This window comes from Monodelphis domestica, chromosome 3 (assembly GCF_027887165.1).
Source record: "Monodelphis domestica isolate mMonDom1 chromosome 3, mMonDom1.pri, whole genome shotgun sequence".
In the NCBI taxonomy this organism is placed as follows: Eukaryota; Metazoa; Chordata; class Mammalia; order Didelphimorphia; family Didelphidae; genus Monodelphis; species Monodelphis domestica.
Window position 1 is genome coordinate 136,010,370 of NC_077229.1, and position 18,398 is coordinate 136,028,767.

At 36.9% G+C, this 18,398-nt stretch overlaps 2 protein-coding genes across 7 annotated transcripts in view; one reads left to right on the plus strand and one right to left on the minus strand.

Moving 5' to 3' along the window:
* NSMCE2 (NSE2 (MMS21) homolog, SMC5-SMC6 complex SUMO ligase) overlaps positions 1-13,555 on the minus strand; it is a 340,838-nt gene extending 327,283 nt beyond the window's left edge. Inside the window, exons 1-2 of the mRNA XM_001381273.3 lie at positions 13,338-13,555; positions 8,753-8,911 (exon numbers count right to left, since the gene is read on the minus strand). Of these exons, the coding sequence (XP_001381310.1) occupies positions 8,753-8,897 (145 nt within the window). The 5' untranslated portion in view covers positions 8,898-8,911; positions 13,338-13,555. The remainder of the gene's footprint in view (positions 1-8,752; positions 8,912-13,337) is intronic.
* WASHC5 (WASH complex subunit 5) overlaps positions 13,556-18,398 on the plus strand; it is an 84,896-nt gene continuing 80,053 nt past the window's right edge. For 2 of the 6 annotated variants that reach the window (XM_056823099.1, XM_056823101.1), the window contains exon 1: positions 13,589-13,983. The gene's annotated coding sequence lies outside the window, so the exon portion shown is untranslated. Of the gene's footprint in view, positions 13,984-18,398 lie in introns of all 6 variants that reach the window. The other 4 variants (XM_016431890.2, XM_056823102.1, XM_056823100.1 and 1 more) reach the window with 3 other exon arrangements.

Here is an 18,398-nt window from a genome sequence, read left to right on the forward strand (position 1 = left end):
CTCTTTGGCGGCAGAGACATGGCTTTGGCTCTTTGTGATGGGCAGTGTTTGGCATCTTGGCAGCTTGGCATGAGCGTGCTAGGTGAATTTAGGCTGATTCTTATTTTTTTCCTTTATCTTTCCAAACACTATTCTCTTAGGAAGTTGAGCTAGTTTTTTTTTATCTTCTGAGGAGGCCTCATGCCCGAGTTCTCTGAACTTCCCTTGGCTTAGGCTAGGCAAGAGAAATCTTATACCTCTTTCTCTCTCTCTTCTTAATTTCTTCCCTCTATATTAATTAAACCACCATAAAATTCCCAAACTGACTTGAGTATTTTATTGGGATTTGAATTAATCCCTGGCGACCGTTAGTGTAATATATTAGTCAAAACCCCCTAAATTTACCCCTTACAGCCACCACAAAAAATGTAGCTATATATATTTTTGTACAAGCAATTTTTTTATCTCTGGAGTACACATCCAGGAGTGGTTTAGTTGGATAAAAGGGCATGTGGTCTTCTAAAGCTCTTTGGGCATAATTCCAAATTGCCTTCCAGAATGGTTGGATCAATTCACAACTCCACCAGTAATGTATTAGTGTCCCATTTTGCCACATCCCCGCCAACATTTATTATTTCCTTTACTGTCATATTGGCCAATCTGATAGGTGTGAGGTGGTACCTCAGAGTTGTTTTGATTTGCATTTCTCTAATTGGGAGGGATTTAGAATGCTTTTTCATGTGATTATTTATAGAATTGATTTTTTTTATCTGAAAATTGCCCATGCATATCCCTTGAACATCTGTAAATTGGGAAATGGTTTGATTTCTTATAAATTTGACTTAGTTCTTTATATATTTGGTGTAAAAAATAGACTCGAATACAGGACTATAATCCCCACAAGCCTTTGCTCCACTTCCCCAGAATGCCTTGTAATCTCACCTGGGCCGAGATTGAGAAGGTATTTAAGCAGACTCAAAGGCTTTTGAGAGCTCTTGACTCTTGGACTTCCGTTTTGGGGCAGGCCTGATTTTTTCATAATGTAGGTGAGGTTGTGTCTAGGCCACTCTATGGCCTGGACACGTGTTTCTTATCCTGTATTTTCTTTAATCCTTAATCTTCAATAAACCTCTAAAAAATTTATAATACTCCTTGCAGAGAGAAACTAATTTCTACCTGCCTCAGTCTCCCATATTCCCTAAATTTTAATCTTTACAGTTTGGTGACCTAATGGGGAAAAAAAAAAATCAATCTTCTGATTTCTTTTCTGATCTTTAGTTCAACTTTTAATATCTGTTGCCTAGAAAAAAAAATTTTTGAGCCATATCTATCTGGCCAAGGTTTTCTACCCTTGCAAAGCTGCTACAGGCTCAGGACCTGTTGCGTTTGCTGCCCACCCCACCTGGCTCGGCCCGTCGCTTCCTGCCTGCAGCCTTGCAGCCCTGATCGTCCTCACCTGGTACCTGGTCCCGGCCTTGCCCACCCCCGCAGCCGCTCCAGCTCCTGCTCCTGGCCTCTCACCGGCCCGCTGCCTGCCTATTTCTGCGCCCCAGACCCATGAGCACAACCCCAGTTGGCTCATCACCCAGATCCTTGGAGCAGATCGCTCAGGACTCATTGCAACCAGCTGGTAACAGTATTGGCCATGTGGGCGGAGGGGAGAGACGAGAGGGAAAGGAGACCGGGTAATTTTCCCTTAAGCTAAGCCTCCAAGCAAACGTATTGGCTCCACGTGGGTGGACTAGGGCAGGAGGAGGGGAAAGAGAGAAAAGGGAGAGGAGAAGAAACAGATTTTTCAATCAGAAACTTAAAAAGCAATGGGCTGTTTAAAAGGATTTTTGACTGTTCTGGTACTTTCGTTGATTTTACCTGCCTGTCAGGGAGCAGACTCAGCCCAAAGATTCAACTTTAACTTTGGGGAGGAAAATGGGTGGCTCAGAGACCTGATAGCCAGACATAAAGATATTTGGTCCTGGGTTAAAATCTGGCCTCAGATACTTCCCAGCTATGGGGCCCTGGATGGGTCCCTTGAAACCCATTGCCTAACCCTTACTACTCTGCCTTCGGACAATAGACATTTAAATGGATAATTAAAAACAAACAAACAAAAAAAAAACCCACCTAAGGAACTTTAAAGACTAAAGGCTATATTTTGAGGCATTTCAGACTCTAATGGTTTATAAAAATCTCTGTATTCTATTGCATTTTTTGTTTAAGGTTTAACTTTGTGATTTTAAGTTCATATATTACTGGATTCAATATTATTCTGCTTGAACTGAAGGTTGATTGAATTTATTTTGAATGTACTGAGTTTTGAAATTCTGTTGTTTTTCCCCTATAACTGTGCTGAAAATATTGTTGTAAAAAAGCTCATATATGAAAAAACAGCCTTTCTATTTTGACTTTGTAAATTATCACATAGATGGACTTCAGAACTGGTTATAATTGTATTAACAACCTTGGAAAATTTAATGTGCTAAATATCTCAAATGATTTTAAGGGTTTTTTAAATATGATTTTTGGAATTTTTTTTTTAACAATCTGGTTATTTTTGCCTACCCCTAGCCAATAGTAGCTGAAGTGAAATACATTTTATAACCCCCAACCTTCCCGCATTTCTAAATATGTGAATGGAAGTTGGGCAGTTAATCTCAGGACATTTGTATCCCTAAAAGCCTCCAAGAAAAAGGAGCACCCCTTTATTTATACTCTTCAGCTCACTATTTTATTTGCACCAGAATGGTATCTAGATTTCTTGATTATGTTCTTAACCCAAGATGAGTTTTACTTTGTTTAAAAAAATATTTTTAAATACCAAGGTTGAAAGATTGCTATGTTTGTAAAAATTGTGACAAATGTCCATCAATTCATAGGTTTTGTAATTAATTGGGCTATTGAGAATTTTGGGGATTTTGGTAACTACATATTTGTACTACTGTATTTTTAAAAAATGAAAAAAAAATTGTTAACCTTGTTCAATTCATTTGCCTTCTACTCACAGTGGAGCATGGCCAGATATTAAGAGGAAATGGATCTCATTTTTGGTGAGAAAGCCTTGCATTTTATATTTTCTTAGCTGACACAGAGTGTCAATGAGTATAAGCTATATTTTTGAATTTTTAAAGCTCTTTTTATTATATTTTCCTTGCATATGCAATATACTATTTGTTTTTGTTTTTTTTCTCTCCTTTTTATATTTGAAGCACATGTCACCAGCATTAAGATTTTCTTTAACTTTTTGACTTTTCAGTGCTACAAGTTTGAAATACATTTGCTAATGCATGCCCAAAAAGCTTGTGACTATAAAAAACAATGCCACTAATTATTTAAATAAATTATGGGACTTTGCTTAATGATTCTGTCTGATTCCAGGACAAGATATACACACAAGAGCCATTGCACAGAGCCAAAAAAAAAGGCCAATCCAGGATGGATTGATGCACTTCTAGACCAATACAAAGGTCTTGAACCTAGTGTGAAGACTCGAGGTTACTATGTTTAACATGTGTTAAGACATAAGCTTTCCCTGTGTCCACACTCACTCTGAAGATACTCACAGACGAGTATCCCCAAAACCTTGGCTCCTACTTGGCTTCTATAATCTGGTCCCTTCCTTTTCTGCCTCTCATAGTGTGGTACCTTCCTGTAGTCCTGGCTACTGACTGGGTAAATGCCTCATTGCTTAGATCATTTTGATTGGGCCCTGATTCAAGGACCTGTTATACATTTATTTTTCTTTTACTTGGAATTTTTACACATAAGACTTTGATAGTCTATATTTTCATCCAGAGATTTTTCTTTTCTTTTTTATTTTTCTGATGTCTTTTTACTATCTCTTGCCAATTGATTCATATACCTCAGCCATGCATCCCTAAGTGATCCTGGTTTTTTAATCACCCTCTTAACGGGGGGAATGTAAAAAAATATCATTATTTAAATTGCAAAGTTTAAATTCCTTTTGAGAAGAATTTTAGGTAAAGAAGATGCTACCTCTCTGAATCCAGAACTGAACTGTTGGAGAAGCCACCATGAAGAAGTCTTCAGACCACAAGTTGCACAAAATTGAACTTTGGGTGTGGTTGATTGAACATTTATTTGTATCTATACTTTCATGCCAAAGGGGACTGCCCCCTAACTGGCTTTTTGTCAATGCGTTCAGCAATTATTGGTTTTATTCTTTTGTTTCTCTTATCCTCAAATTATTGTAATCTTTAAATTGATTATGTTTTCATGATCCTTTGGAAAAAAATTAATTTTTTCAAACGATCAAACGGGGGATTGTAAACAATAGACTCAAATACAGGACTACAATCCCCACGAGCCTTTGCTCCACTTCCCCAGAATGCCTTGTAATCTCACCTGGGCCGAGAGCGAGAAGGTATTTAAACTGATTCAAAGGCTTTTGAGAGCTCTTGACTCTTGGACTTCCGTTTTGGGGCAGGCCTGGCTTTTTTCATAATGTAGGTGAGGTTGTGTCTAGGCCACTCTATGGCCTGGACACGTGTTTCTTACCCTGTATTTTCTTTAATCCTTAATCTTCAATAAACCTCTAAAAAATTTATAATACTCCTTGCAGAGAGAAACTAATTTCTACCTGCCTCAGTCTCCCATATTCCCTAAATTTTAATCTTTACATTGGGAAATTAGACCTTTGTCAAAGAATTCTGTTATAAAAGAATTTCCCAGTTTGTTGCATCCCTTCTAATCTCAGTTGCATTGGTTTTGTTTGTAAAAAAAACTGTTTAATTTAACATAATCAAAATTATTCATTTTACATCTTGTAAATCTTTGTACGTCTTTCTTGGTCTTAAAATTCCTTCCTTCCCATAGATCTGACAGGTATACTATTATATGTTCACCTAATATTTTTATGATTCCACTCTTTATATTTAAGTCATTTTACCCATTTTGGATTTATTTTGGGATAAAATAGAATTTTATCACATCTTTATACCATTTCAACCATTTCCCAACTACAGGGCACCTATTCAGATCCCAATTTGCCCCCTCAAAAAGAGCTGTATTTTTGTACATGGTTAGAGTTGGTTATGCTTTGGACTTATCTTTCCCTTAATCTACCTATTCTCCCTTCTCCCCTTTCCTTCCTATTTCCCTGTTAAGTGAAATGTAGTTCTATACCCAACTCTCTTTGTGTATTCTTCCTCCCCTTTCACCAATTCAGATGAGAGTTGAGTTTTGAGTGTCAGATTTTCTCTTCCACCCCTTCTTTCTGGTTTCTACTTGCACATCCCAATTATGTGAGATAATTTTACCTCACTTTCCTTCTCCTCTTTTTTCCATCCCACTCACCCAAGTATTCCTCATCTCCTGTTTTTCCATCCTTCTCTTATAATCATTAAGATATAACAGAATCACTCCCAGACCTTCTCTTTAATTAGATACCCCCTATGATTCCTGATGATAGGGTTCATAGGGGATACATGTAGCATTTTCTCATATTTGAAAGTAAGCACGTTATATTTATTCCATTAGGATAGTTCATTCATATTTACCTTTTTATGTTTCTCTTAAGTCTTGTGTTTGAACTTCAAAGTTTCTATGCAGCTTTGGTTTTTTCAGCAGGAAAGCTTGGAAGTACTCTCCTTAAACATGCATTTTCCCCCCCTTTTCAGATTATGTAGAGTTTTGTCAGGCAAAGTATTCTTAGTTGTAGGCCTGTATCATCTATATTACAGGCCTTCCTTTGTAGTGGTGACTGCTAAATAATGTATGAACCTCAGTTCTTCTTCCTCGGTACTTAAATTCTTTCTGGATACTTGTAATATTTTTTCTTTGATCTGGAAGCTCTAAATTTTTAGCCCTGAATTTTCCTGGAAGTTTTCATTTTGAAGCTTTTTTCAGGTAACTGAGAGATTCTTCTGTTCTCTGGGTCTAAGACATCTAGAGATTTTTAAGATTTCTTTAAATATGACATCTAGCCTCTTTTTGGGTTATGGCATTAAGGTTATCCAAAAATTCTTAAATTTTTTTCTCCTTGATTTTTTTTCAGGGTAGTTGTTTTCATCATCTTACATTTTCTTTTTTTCAGTTTTTTGACTTCTTAGTATGTATGCAAGATTTTTTCACTTTTCTACCAAGCTAATTGTCTTTTTTAATACTTGTGCATATAGCTCTAATTTTTTCCCAATGTTTTCTTCTAATACTCATTTCACTTTATTTTTAACTATTTTTCTATAGTTCTGATTATTTTTAACTCCTTCTTTAAAACTCTTGTTTCATCGCTTCCAAGATTTCTAGTAGAACCCATGCCCAAGCTGTTGGATGCTTTGCTTATATATATTTTAGACATTCTCTTCTATTTGAATCTTGAGTGTCCCTGTCACTGTAATAGCTTTTTATGGCAGGATTTGTTTGTTTGCAAATTTTTCTAACCTATTTCCTAACTTTGGACATGATACTGGAGCTGGGTTTTGCACACTTCTAGAACAAAGAGGTAGGCTTGTCTTGTTACTACTTTCTTAAGGATATTTAATTATTGTTATTCAAGGTTCTCTTAGACAGCTCAGACTGTAGAACTGAAAATTATCAATGCTCCCAGAGGATTCTGATCCAGGATAAAAGCTTGATTGTTGACCCCTTGGTCTGAACTCTGCAACTTCCTGACTTGACTTTGGGTCACTAAAAGAATACATTGCTGCTAGACCTGGCCTCTATCAACCAGCTGAGAATCTCTGATAGTTCACAATGACACAACTGTAAATTCATTTATTCTTCTGCAGACCTAGCGGCTAGAACTGAGACCCTGCTCCTAGTATCTCAGAGGCTGCTCCTCTTGCTTCTGAACTTGCTTCTCTCTCAGTACACAGTCCAATGCCTTCCAAAGTTCCCTACTCAAGAATACCACCCACTTCTGAACTTGGTCTGCCCCAGAACTGGGAAGTAGACAATATAGGCATCTGTTCTTGTGAAGTTTTGATATAGGTCTAGGACATCCTATTGCTCTAGGGCAAGTGAAAAAGGGTCATAGACTTCAATGTGGAAAGAATCTTAAAAGGCCATCAAGTCCAACCTTCTATTTTTATAGATGAGGAAACTGCGGCTGAGAGAAGTTAATTGACTTCTCCTCAGTCATATAGCTACTACAACAAGGGAGCTAGCAGTTTGAGGAATAGTGGGCTGGACCCAGAATCAGGAAGATCTGAGTTCAAATCTTGATTCAGCTACTTAGTAGCTATGTGACCTGGGGCAAGTCACTTAACATCTGTCCACATTTATTTCTTCATCTAAAAAATGGGAATAATAGCACCTATATGCCAGGATTACTGTGAGGATAAAATGAGACAATATTTGTAAAGAAAATGCTTTGCATTACGGTCATATTGACCACACTGCTAGGTGTAAGGTGGTACCTGAGAGTTGTTTTAATTTGCATTTCTCTGATCAGGAGGGATTTAGAACAATTTTTCATATGATTATTGATAGGTTTGATTTCTTCATGAAAACTGCCTATTCATATCCCTTGACCATTTGAAAATAATCAGTGTTTGGAGGGGATGTGGAAAAATTGGGACAATAATGCATTGCTGGGGGAATTGTGAATTGATCCAGCCATTCTGAAAGATAATTAGAATTATGCCCAAAGGGCTTTAAAAAAAATGCATATCCTCTGATCCATCAATACCACTACTGAGTCTGTATCCCAAAAAGAAAAAAAAATGGGAAAGGTTCTGTTTGCACAAATATTTATAGCTGTGCTTTCTGTGGTAGCAAAAAATTGGAAAATGAGGGGGTGTCCCTCCATTGGGGAATGGCTAAACAAATTGTGGCATATGTTGGTGATGGATACTATTGTGCTATAAGGAATGATGAACTGCTTGATTTCTATAAGAATTGGAAAGACCTACATGAACTGATACAGAGTGAATAAGCAGAACCAGGAGAACATTATACACAGTAACTAAATCATTTTGGGGTGATCAAATATAATTGCTACTAAAAGCAATGCAATGATCCAGGACAATTCTGAGTGACTTATGAGAAAGAATGCTATCCACATCTGGAGCAAGAACTGTGGGTGTAGAAATTCAGAAGAAAAAATATGATTTATCACTTGTTTATAAGGGTATATGATTTGGGGTTTTGGTTTTTAAAAATTTCCCTAGTAAAAATGAATAATATGGAAATAGGATTTGAGTGATGATAAAAAAAAATAAAATAAAAAGTGAAAAAAGAAAATGTTTTGCAAACACTTTAGTACAATATTGTATACATGTTGACTTTACTAGTATCCTATTGTACTGAATTTCCACATTTTTCTCTTCTTTAACACTACAGAACTAGCTCTCTTGATATCATAAGACTATATGGTTTAGAGGAGAAATGAAATCTACATTTTGCTTTGAGTTGGAAAGATGTGAATTATATCACAACACATAAATAAATATACTTTTTGTAAGAAAAGCTGATTAAAAGTTGTCATCCTAAGATTCTAAATCATAAATTAAAATAAATGACTCAATCCCAATTAAATTCAAATTTTAAGGACAGTAAAATTGTCTAAATACTACAGATAGAGGTATTATATAGTTAAGCAAATTACTAAGAGACTGTATAAGGGGATAGTCAATTGGTTAACAGGATAAGGCAAATGAAAACAATTTTTAAAGCATCAACTATGGACCACAGCCAGGATATTTCCCTAAGGGAATTTCCATCTTCAAAATAAATTATAACATAAAATAATTACATAACTCTGAAATATATATACTATTCAAAAAAGCCCAGAAAAAATATATTTTGAAGTAATACTCACTCTGAGTTACCACAAGATCCAGGGCAATGTTATTGACACTTTGCATTCCAGCAGTAATATAAGCCTGACAGTTTTTCAGGGAGCCAAGAGCATTGTCCACATTGTTGACAAAAACCCAAGGAAAATCATCTGAATTCTCTGGCATCCTGAAATTGTTACCTATATTAACAACAACAAAAAAGTTATAAAAAGAAAGCTTTAAAAATAAAGTACTAAATGAACTGAGAAAAATATCCAAATGAATATAAGTGAAGCCCCAGTACTTACCACATTAAGATATTAGATAGCAATCATTCTACAGAGGTAATTTACAGAGTCTGGCAGTCTAAACTTGATATCAAGATCCACAGAATATCCAGAAATATTCTACACTCCAAATCTTCCCTTCATACTAGAGAACATTAACATGTATGTTTTTGTTCCAACAAACATAGCGCTTACACTAGAGGAGGTACTAATCAAAGCTTGCTAGTCCCTTTTACTTTAAAAGAATAAAATGTATCCTATGCCTAAAGAGTCATTACCTGAAAAAAATAAAATAAAAACTCAGTCCTAATGAATGTGAAATATAATTGTACAAAGCTGAATTCTCAAAACATAAATTGAAAAAGAAGCCAAATAATTTTTAATTTTTGTTAAAGATAACTCACATTTATATAATTCTTTAAGGTTTCAATGCATTTTCCTTATTACCACTCTGTAATTCAGGTAGTACAAATAATTATTCCCCTTTTACATGAAGATCCTACTAAGGGGCTTTAGAGGTTTTACTCAAAGAGAGATGAGAACAATTTCATGATTTCAAGCCTAGTAGTTTATTTAGCATATAATAATCTTCATATAAACTTAGTACAACTGCAAATATATTTAAATAAACCAAAAGAGGACAGGGATTGTTTTTACTTTTTTTTTTTATCCACAAACCCTGGCACAGAGTAAGCATGTGAAAGATACTTGTTGATCTGATTTAATTTTTGATAAAAATGAATTTTCTGTATTACTTAAATATAGCTCATATATTGTTTTAATTTGGGATATATTATTAAATCAGCACATATTAACTGAGCACCTAGTATATATACTAGATACTAAAGAAGCTAAGTCTTGGGGATGTAAAGAAAGCACTCTGATGGAGAACATAGCTGGCAAATATGTGCATACATATATACATGCAATGTAAATTAGAGATAATCTCAGATGGAAGGAATCAGCAGAAGAGGGGATACTAGGAAAGTCCTCTTACAGAAGGTACGGTTTGAAGAAAGCCTGGATGGACTACATTCCAGGCACAAGAGACAGTCAGTAAAAAGGCATAGGACCTAGAGATAAACTGTCCTATGCGATGAACAGTAAGAAGGCCAGTATTTTATACTTGGTCCTGGAGAAACCAAAGAGCCACTGTACTTTATTACGTAAGCTATGAACAGATCTCCACTTTAGAAAGATTACTTTGGTAGGCAAGTGCAAAATGAGCTAGAGTAGGAAGAGATTTGTAGCAGAGACAAAGAAGGCTACAGTCTAGAAATAAAAGGATAAGGGTGGCAGTTGTGTGAAGAGAAGGAAAAGTAAAAAAAAGATATTGTGAAAGTAGATAAAACAAGACTTGGCAAAAGATTAGACATGTGGGGTAAATATAATCAAGAAGATGGGAATGACAACAAAGTTGCAAATCAGGGCGCCAAAGAGTATGAAAATCATTTTAGTTTAAATAACGAAATAATAATGAAAATAAATTGTTTGTTTTGTTCCCCCATCTCTCTTCCAACCATACAAAGATTAAAATGTGATCAGAGTCACTGTACAGTAGGACCTTTTTTTTTTTACGTTACCAATACATTTCGAGACCCTTCTAATGAGTTGAAAATCATAAATAGCAAACCCTATTACTTATTAAGTGTTTTTTATACAAACAAACCTGGATGTTTTATGACTTTTCTTAGGCTTATCAGAGCTACTAATATCATCACTTTTGTACTCTGGGGCCATTACTAATAACTAAGTATTGCTAATGAAAAAAAAAGAGAGAGAAGCTTTTTTTTTTTTTTTGAGTGGACATGATTGATTACAAGTGAGAATTCCAAAAAAGACTAATAATGGGGAGTCAATAGACAGAAGGAATGGGAGAGGAATAGATTTAAGATGAAAGGAAGTTTGTTGCCCATGCAGGGCATTACTAGGTAAGATTCTAGCAAAGAGAAGGAGCAGTCAGAAAGGTAGGAGGAGAACCAGAAGAGAATAGTGTTCCAAAAACCTAGAGAAGATAGTATCAAGGAAGAGAAAATGATCAACAATATCAAAGAATGCAAAAAGGTCAGGAATAACAAGAACTCAGAAAAGGAAAGGAAAGGCAAAAACCAAATCCTGCTCAAAAGGAATTCATAGTCAAATGGGGAGGAGACAATTGCCAAATAATTATATACAAACAAGATATAAACAGAATCAATTGGGCATAATTAATGAAGGGAGAACTGGAAAGGTTTTTTGTTTCTTGTTGGGGTTTTTTGGGTTTTTTTTGGTAAAGGGTGAGATTTTAGTTGTGACTTGATGGCAGTCAGGAGGCAGAGAGAAGGAGAGAAAGAATTCCAGGAATCAGCAAAAATTCAGAATTGGAAGATGGAAAGTAAGAAAGGTGAATGCTTGAAAAAAAATCTACAAATTGGACCTATTAAAAGTTCCTTTCTCAGATTCTTTTTTCTACTGTGAATTTCCGGTTATCTCAACTGCTAAATTTCTTTCATTATAGATACATGATGTATCAGTTTTTAAAACCTGTTACCATAATTTTAAATACAGAATGACAGTTCTTAAACAAATAAACCAATTTCATGGATAGACAAATACAGAACTTTGTTACGGTTTAAAACATGCTTATAGTCTACCTGGGCTTTCTTGATTGCCCAAGATTATTCTAAATCATAATACAAAGACATAAATAAAATCTAAGGATCATAGGATCATAAATCTAAGGCTAACAGGGACCTCAAAAGACATTCCAAAACTCATTTTACACATAAGGAATAATGGGGGAGGGGGGGAACAGGATCCTCCCATTGTTACACTTTTTCTAGGTATTTAAAAATATATATGTAATATATATACATATATATAAATATTCTCAAAAGCATTTTGTCTCTTTAATATAATTATATAACTTTCATGACTGACTCTTTTCCCAATTTTTACCTATCCAGGATTCTTCCCATTCATTGAATTTTCTTCTCTTTGTGTCTTCAGAAATTTTTGAATTTCTCATTCCAACTGGAATTCCTCTAAGAAATTTTAGGCCACAAGGGCCTACCAAAACCCAGACTGCCTGACAAACTATTTTCATTTTCTTCACTATCACAAATTCTGAGGAGGGGAGGTAACTTCCCACATGGTTTTCATCATTTCTATCCAGCTACCAGGTCTTCCTTGTTGATGTCAATCAGAACCAGAATAGAAATTGCTTTTTTTTGGTTTCTCTACCTTTCCAACTGATGAAAATGTCATCTCAAGAAATTGTTAGTTGCTCTACTTTTAGCAGAGAGAAAATTCCACAACATCTCTGGGAAATTAAACCTCAACTTCATGAACATATATGTAATTATATGGAATTTGTTTCATGAACTCATCTGTTTCTCCACAGTCCTGACAGGTGATAGTTTACTCTAATGACAATATCACTTGTTGCCATTGATGTAAACCCAAATGTTCTCTATTATACTTCTTTTATTTTTGGGTTGCTGGATTTATTCATAAATATTTTTCCTTAATTTTTCTGTTCCACTACACCTGTCCTGTTCTTTTTGAATAAAATAAACACCTGTATGATATTCATTCAGTAAAGCCTCAGTGCTTCTTGAGGTCAAATTTGCTTAAATTAGGAGCTCTAATTCATCTTATTTCTAATAATTTATGGCTAGGTCCAGATAGGAGGATAAAATAGTATTCTTGTAAAGTGTTTTGTAAACCTAAAAGCAGGGGAAACTATTGTGCCATAAAGAAAAAAGAAAACTGTAAATGAACTGATGCAAAAAAAAAATCAGTAGAACTAGAACCATTTGTAAAATGTAAATTGTATAGAGAAAAACACTTTGGAAGACTTTAGAATTCCGAGCAACACAATAATAAACCACAAGTTCAAAAGAATGAAGATGTTACAAATCATTCATAGCCAGACAAGAGCTGGATTAATTTAAAATGTTGAAAGGTCATACATATAGTCAAGAGATGGCCAACGTGGGAATTTGTGTTGCTGGATTATGCAGCAAGGATTTTATTTTTAATCTGCTTCATGTGGGGCAGATTGTTTTTGTTAAATTTTAAAAAGTATAGACTATTAAAATGTTAAAAAAAAAAACCCTGAGTGACCTAAATGCTTGCCACTAGGATTAACAAACACCTGTGGATAATTGTATTACCTCGAGCATTTCCGTGCCCCTCTCTATGCCTGTTTCCTCACCTGTACTAAAGGGGTTTCGACTATAGGCTACGCATTTAACGAAAAACTGGTTGAAATGAAATCCGATCCCTCCAGGACCCTCCCCGGAAGAAAACAACTCGGAGGTCAAGGGCCCCCTTCCCGCTTCCATTTGCCTCTTACCTGGCCGTCTGGCCCAAATTCTGAAACCGAAGCGGTCAGTCAGAAACCCCAGCCAACACCACTTCCTTCCCTCCAATCCCGCCTCTCTGGTCCCTATAGCGACCAGCTTGAGCCCAGCGCCGATTACACGTCATCACCAGGCGCCGACGGATTGGTTAGTCACGTGGCGGAGCTTCCATCCTCAACCTTCTTCCACTACGTTGTTTCTCACGTGATACTCTCTGCTCCCGCCTCCGCGCTCCACCCAGTTCTAGCCAATTCTAGTCATGTGACAGCTGGAGGATCATCCCGGAGGCTGGGGAAGGGGGTCGGTCTGGTCCTTCTGTTGGGGTGGGGGGGCCGAAGGGAGATTGTCAGGCTCTGGCCGCCAGCCGTAACGGCCAAGGAGGGCACGGAGCCCCTACCGTTCCCTCCGGCCCCCAAACTGGGAGAGGCAGTGACGGACCCGCTGACACCCCGGCCCCGGACCTGGGCCTGGCCTCCTGACAGGTGACTGAAGAAGTGGCGCGGTCCACGACCCGAGGGAACCAGGAGGGGAGTCCGAACGGGAGTAGATGGGAAGAGAGCCAACCTGTCCCCCCACCACCACCCGGAATTGGACCGAATACTTAGACTTGAGCCCCTGGGACAGGATGGCCATAGAAAAGTAAGGATCCTCGATGATGCGGGGCGGGGGAAGAGATAACCCCTTACCAAATCAGTCCCTGCCATTCTCGGGTGCATTGGTGAAGGTTAGAAAGTGAAGGGACCTCAGAGATCTCCACAAGAAAGTCATGGTGAAATAAAGGGAGCTCTAGTTTGATTCTGTTCCCAACTACTTCCTGTCTGTGCAAGTCATTTCACTTTCCTGGGCCCTAGTTTTCTGGTATATAAAATGAAAATTACCAGATGATTTTTAAACTGTCCAGCTCAAAATTCTAAGCTTCACATTCAAAATCAGCGTATTTCCTAGCTGTAAGTAGGAAGAAGCCAAGACTCCAGGGGAGGGAATATATAGCCTTGGCAATTTGACCCATTACTAAGTTTTCCTAAAGGTTATGCCAGGTACCCAATTATCCAAATTGCTCATTTTTCCAGATTTGATGCACTCCCGTGGGAGCAAGCTCTTTTGTTATTATACTGTAGAAGCAATGTTTAGGAGTTGGGGGTTCGGCTTGGTATCTTGTGAAAGTAAAAATAGACAGGTTATCTTTTGATCCCCGGATAAGGTAAGATATTGGGTTCTTCCAAAAGCTGTTGAACTTATTTGTAGGCTTGCTTGTGGGGAATGTTATGAGTCCCTCTTCATTCTTTGAATTCAAACTCTGTCTAGTATCACCTGAAAATTATTCCAGTTCATGAGGGGGAAAAACAACCTTCCATTTTAATCCTTTTAGAGGACTTAGAGAAAACATGTAGACTGAGGGACACTTAGAATCATAGGACTTAGAGCTGGAATGGACTTTAGAGATCACCTAGTTCCAATTCCTTTTATTTTCAGATAGAAAAACAGAATCTTGCAGAGGTACTAGCTCAAGTGACTTTTATATGGGCACCACAGTAGGGAATATTATAGCCAGATTTAAAATGTAAATTTTCTGACTCTAGATCCCATGCTCTTTCTATTATATCTTCATGTCAGTAAACTTTTATATAGTATCTACTAAGTGCTAAGCACTGGGAACACAAAAGGAGGCAAAAGGCAGGCTCTGCCTTCAAGGAGCTTATGATCTAATGGGGAGACAACATACAGAGCAAACTACATAAGTATAAATAGGAAATAATTGATAGAAGGAATCAATGGAATGAAGAGGACTTAAGGAAGACTTCATGACATTTTAGATGGGACATAAAAGAAGTCAGTGAGGTCAATAGTTGATTGGAGGAGGAGAGTAATACTGGCATGAAGGACAGTCATAGAAAATGCTCTGAACCAAAAATGGTATGTCTTGTCTGTAGAATAACCAGGAGATCAGTGTCATTAGATCAAAGTGTATGTGTAGGAGAATAAGGTGTAAGAATACTGGAAAGATAGGAGAGGGATAAGTTTATGAAGGATTTTGAATGCCATTGTATTTGCTCCTGGGGCAATAGGTAGCCACTTTAATCTACTGAAATGACATGATTACAGCTAAACCTTAAGGAAATTAACCTTGGAAAACTTATGTATAAATTTATTACTGGAATAAAATAAAGAAAAAATTTAAGTAAAATAAAATGAGGCAAGATTATCAGACAGAGTGGATTGAAGGAGAACCATGAGAGGTTTGAAGAGGGATAAAAAGATTTGGAAGTGCTGCTGTAGAGAATGACATGGTGAGTTCATAAGGGAGGTATAGTAATATTGTCTAGCATTAGTGAGGACCTAGTTTGTAGGGGACTGAGTCAGAATGGTTGGTAGATTTTTTTCATTCATCAACATGTTCCCATTCCACTTAGTATAAACATCATTCATAAAAATTTCTTCTTGAATTTAAGAAACTCATCATTGGTGCTTTTCCCCAATCCTAGCAAACACTAAAGTTTTATCTAAAAGCAGAACATCATACCACCTCCTTTTTTATTTTTTTCATACCTCTTTCTTAAATAAGCTCAGAAGATGCTAAAACATTGTAATCCCTTTTGAAATTATCTGGTGGAGGTTGGCATGCAGAGAAATTTTTCATATTTAAAGAAGATACTAAACAGCTCTTTAGGAGTCTCAGTAGCTTTGTCAAGACTAGTCTCAGCTGATAATGAAGACTTTGTTAACGGATTTGGCTAAATAAATGCTTAGTTGTGGAAATTTAGAACATTGACAACATAGGAAATATCCGTAACAAAAATAAATGGTGTAAATTGTTATAATGTAATTAAGTTGCTAGTGCATATCAGTTTTCTATTTTAAGTTTTTCTAGTCAGTATGAGAACTGAAACTGAACTTCCTGTCTAGAAACAAATCCTAACTATAGTACACAAATTAATTACTAATCAACATTTTGGTTTTAAATAGAAAAAAAAATCTTGCCCCCACCATTTTCTCCAGTCAGTCAGTCACCAAGCCTTCATGAAGTCAGCAAGTCATTAAACATTTATTAAATGCCTACTATCTATATACTACGCTCTGGAGATTCAAAGCAATAAAAGACAATCTCTACCCTCAAGGATTTCACAATCTAATTAGGGGAACCACAAACATGCTATTCACAGGATAAATAGGAAATAATTCAGAAAGGAAAGAAACTAGAATTAAGAAGGATTCGAAAAGGCTTCTTGGAGAAAATGGAATTTTAGTTGGGACTTGAAAGATGTCATGGAAGCCAGAGGAAGAGATGAAGAGAAAGCATTCTGGTATTGAGGACAGCCAGAGAACCTAGAGATAAGAATGTCATGTCAGTGGAATAGCCAGGAGGCCAATGTCTTTGGATCAGAGAGTTTGAGTATAGGAAGACTGGAAATATAGGTGAAGGCTCTGCTGATGAATGTCAGATGGAAGATTTTGTATTTGGCTTCTGTGGACAGTTAGAAGCCACTGGGTTTTACTGAGCTATGACCAAACCTATACTTGAGTGAAGAGAGAATTGAAGCAGGTAGACCCACAAGCAGGTTAATGTGATTCTAGGTATGAGGTGTTAAAGGCCTGCACCAGAATGGTGTCATTCTCAGAGGAAAAAAGTGGAAAGTCAGAGGAAACACCTAATGTGCTGGACATCATACCAAATGCTGGGAATAAAGCAAAAACAATACTGGCATTCATGGATCTTACATGCATAAGAGGGAGACATGTACAAATATACATAAATGAAAAATATAAAGTAGATTATAAAATAATCTTAGAGAGGAAGACATTAACAGCTGAGTGGACTGGGAAAATCTGCCTGCAAAAAGTGTCCCGTGAACCAAATCTTGATGAAAACCAGGAATTCTAAGAAGCAGATGTGAGAAGGGAGAGCAGACAGTATGAAGGCACTGGGGAACAGCTGATGTAAAAGCATGTGGGGCTGGAGTGCTGTTGTGTAAGGAATAGCAAGTAGGCCATTATTCAGGGAGAACAAGGCTGGAAAGATAAGAAGGGTTAGGTTATAAAAAAATTTTTTTAAATGACAAACAGAAGAATTTCTATTTTGTCTTCAAGGTAACCAGGAACTATTGGAATTTGTTGAGGGGTGAGGGTGGTGGGGAGAGTTGACTTGGACAGATTTATAATTTAGGAAAATCACTTTGACATCATACTGGAGTGAGATGAGATGAGGCAGAGGGATCAGTCAGGAAACTTACTATAGTCCCGAGAGAGTTGATATAATAGCCTGAATTAAAGAGGTGCCAGAGGGATTAGAGAGAAGACGGCATGGCTTAGAAATATTGTGTAAAGAGAAACGACAAGATTCAGCTTGGATATTTAGGATGAGTGAGGGTGAGAAGATGATGCCAATTGAAACCGTGATGTCCAGAAGCATGGTGATAACTTCAGTAGAGTAAGAGAACCTTAGAAGGTTAGGTTTGGGGGAAACAGTGAGTTCTGTTTTGGATGTATTGACAATTTGCATCGTCTATGGAACATCCTGTTAAAAATGTTCACTAGTTTTAGCATTAAAAGATCACTCTGTTGAAAATATGAATAACATAGAAATAGGTTTTGAACAATGATACATTTATGACCCAGTGGAATTGCTTGTCAGCTCTGGGAGGGGTGGGGAAAATCATGATTCATGTAACCATGGAAAAATAGTCTAAATTAATTTTTAAAAATGCAGGGGGCAGCTGGGTAGCTCAGTGGATTGAGAACCAGGCCTAGAGATGGGAGATCCTAGGTTCAAATCTGGCCTCAGCAACTTCCCAGCTGTGTGACCCTGGGCAAGTCACTTGACCCCCATCGCCTAGCCCTTACCATTCTACTGCCTTGAAGCCAGTACACAGTATTGACTCCAAGATGGAAGGTAAGGGTTTAAAAAAAAATGTTATAACTCCTGACACTTTAGCTGTTCTCCCTTTATTGTCTCCCCTACATTAAAAGCGAGTTTCTTGACACCTAAAAAAACATTCAGTAGGAAGTTCATAATGCAGACTGGAGCTTAAGAGATAAGTCAGAACTGGATAGCCATC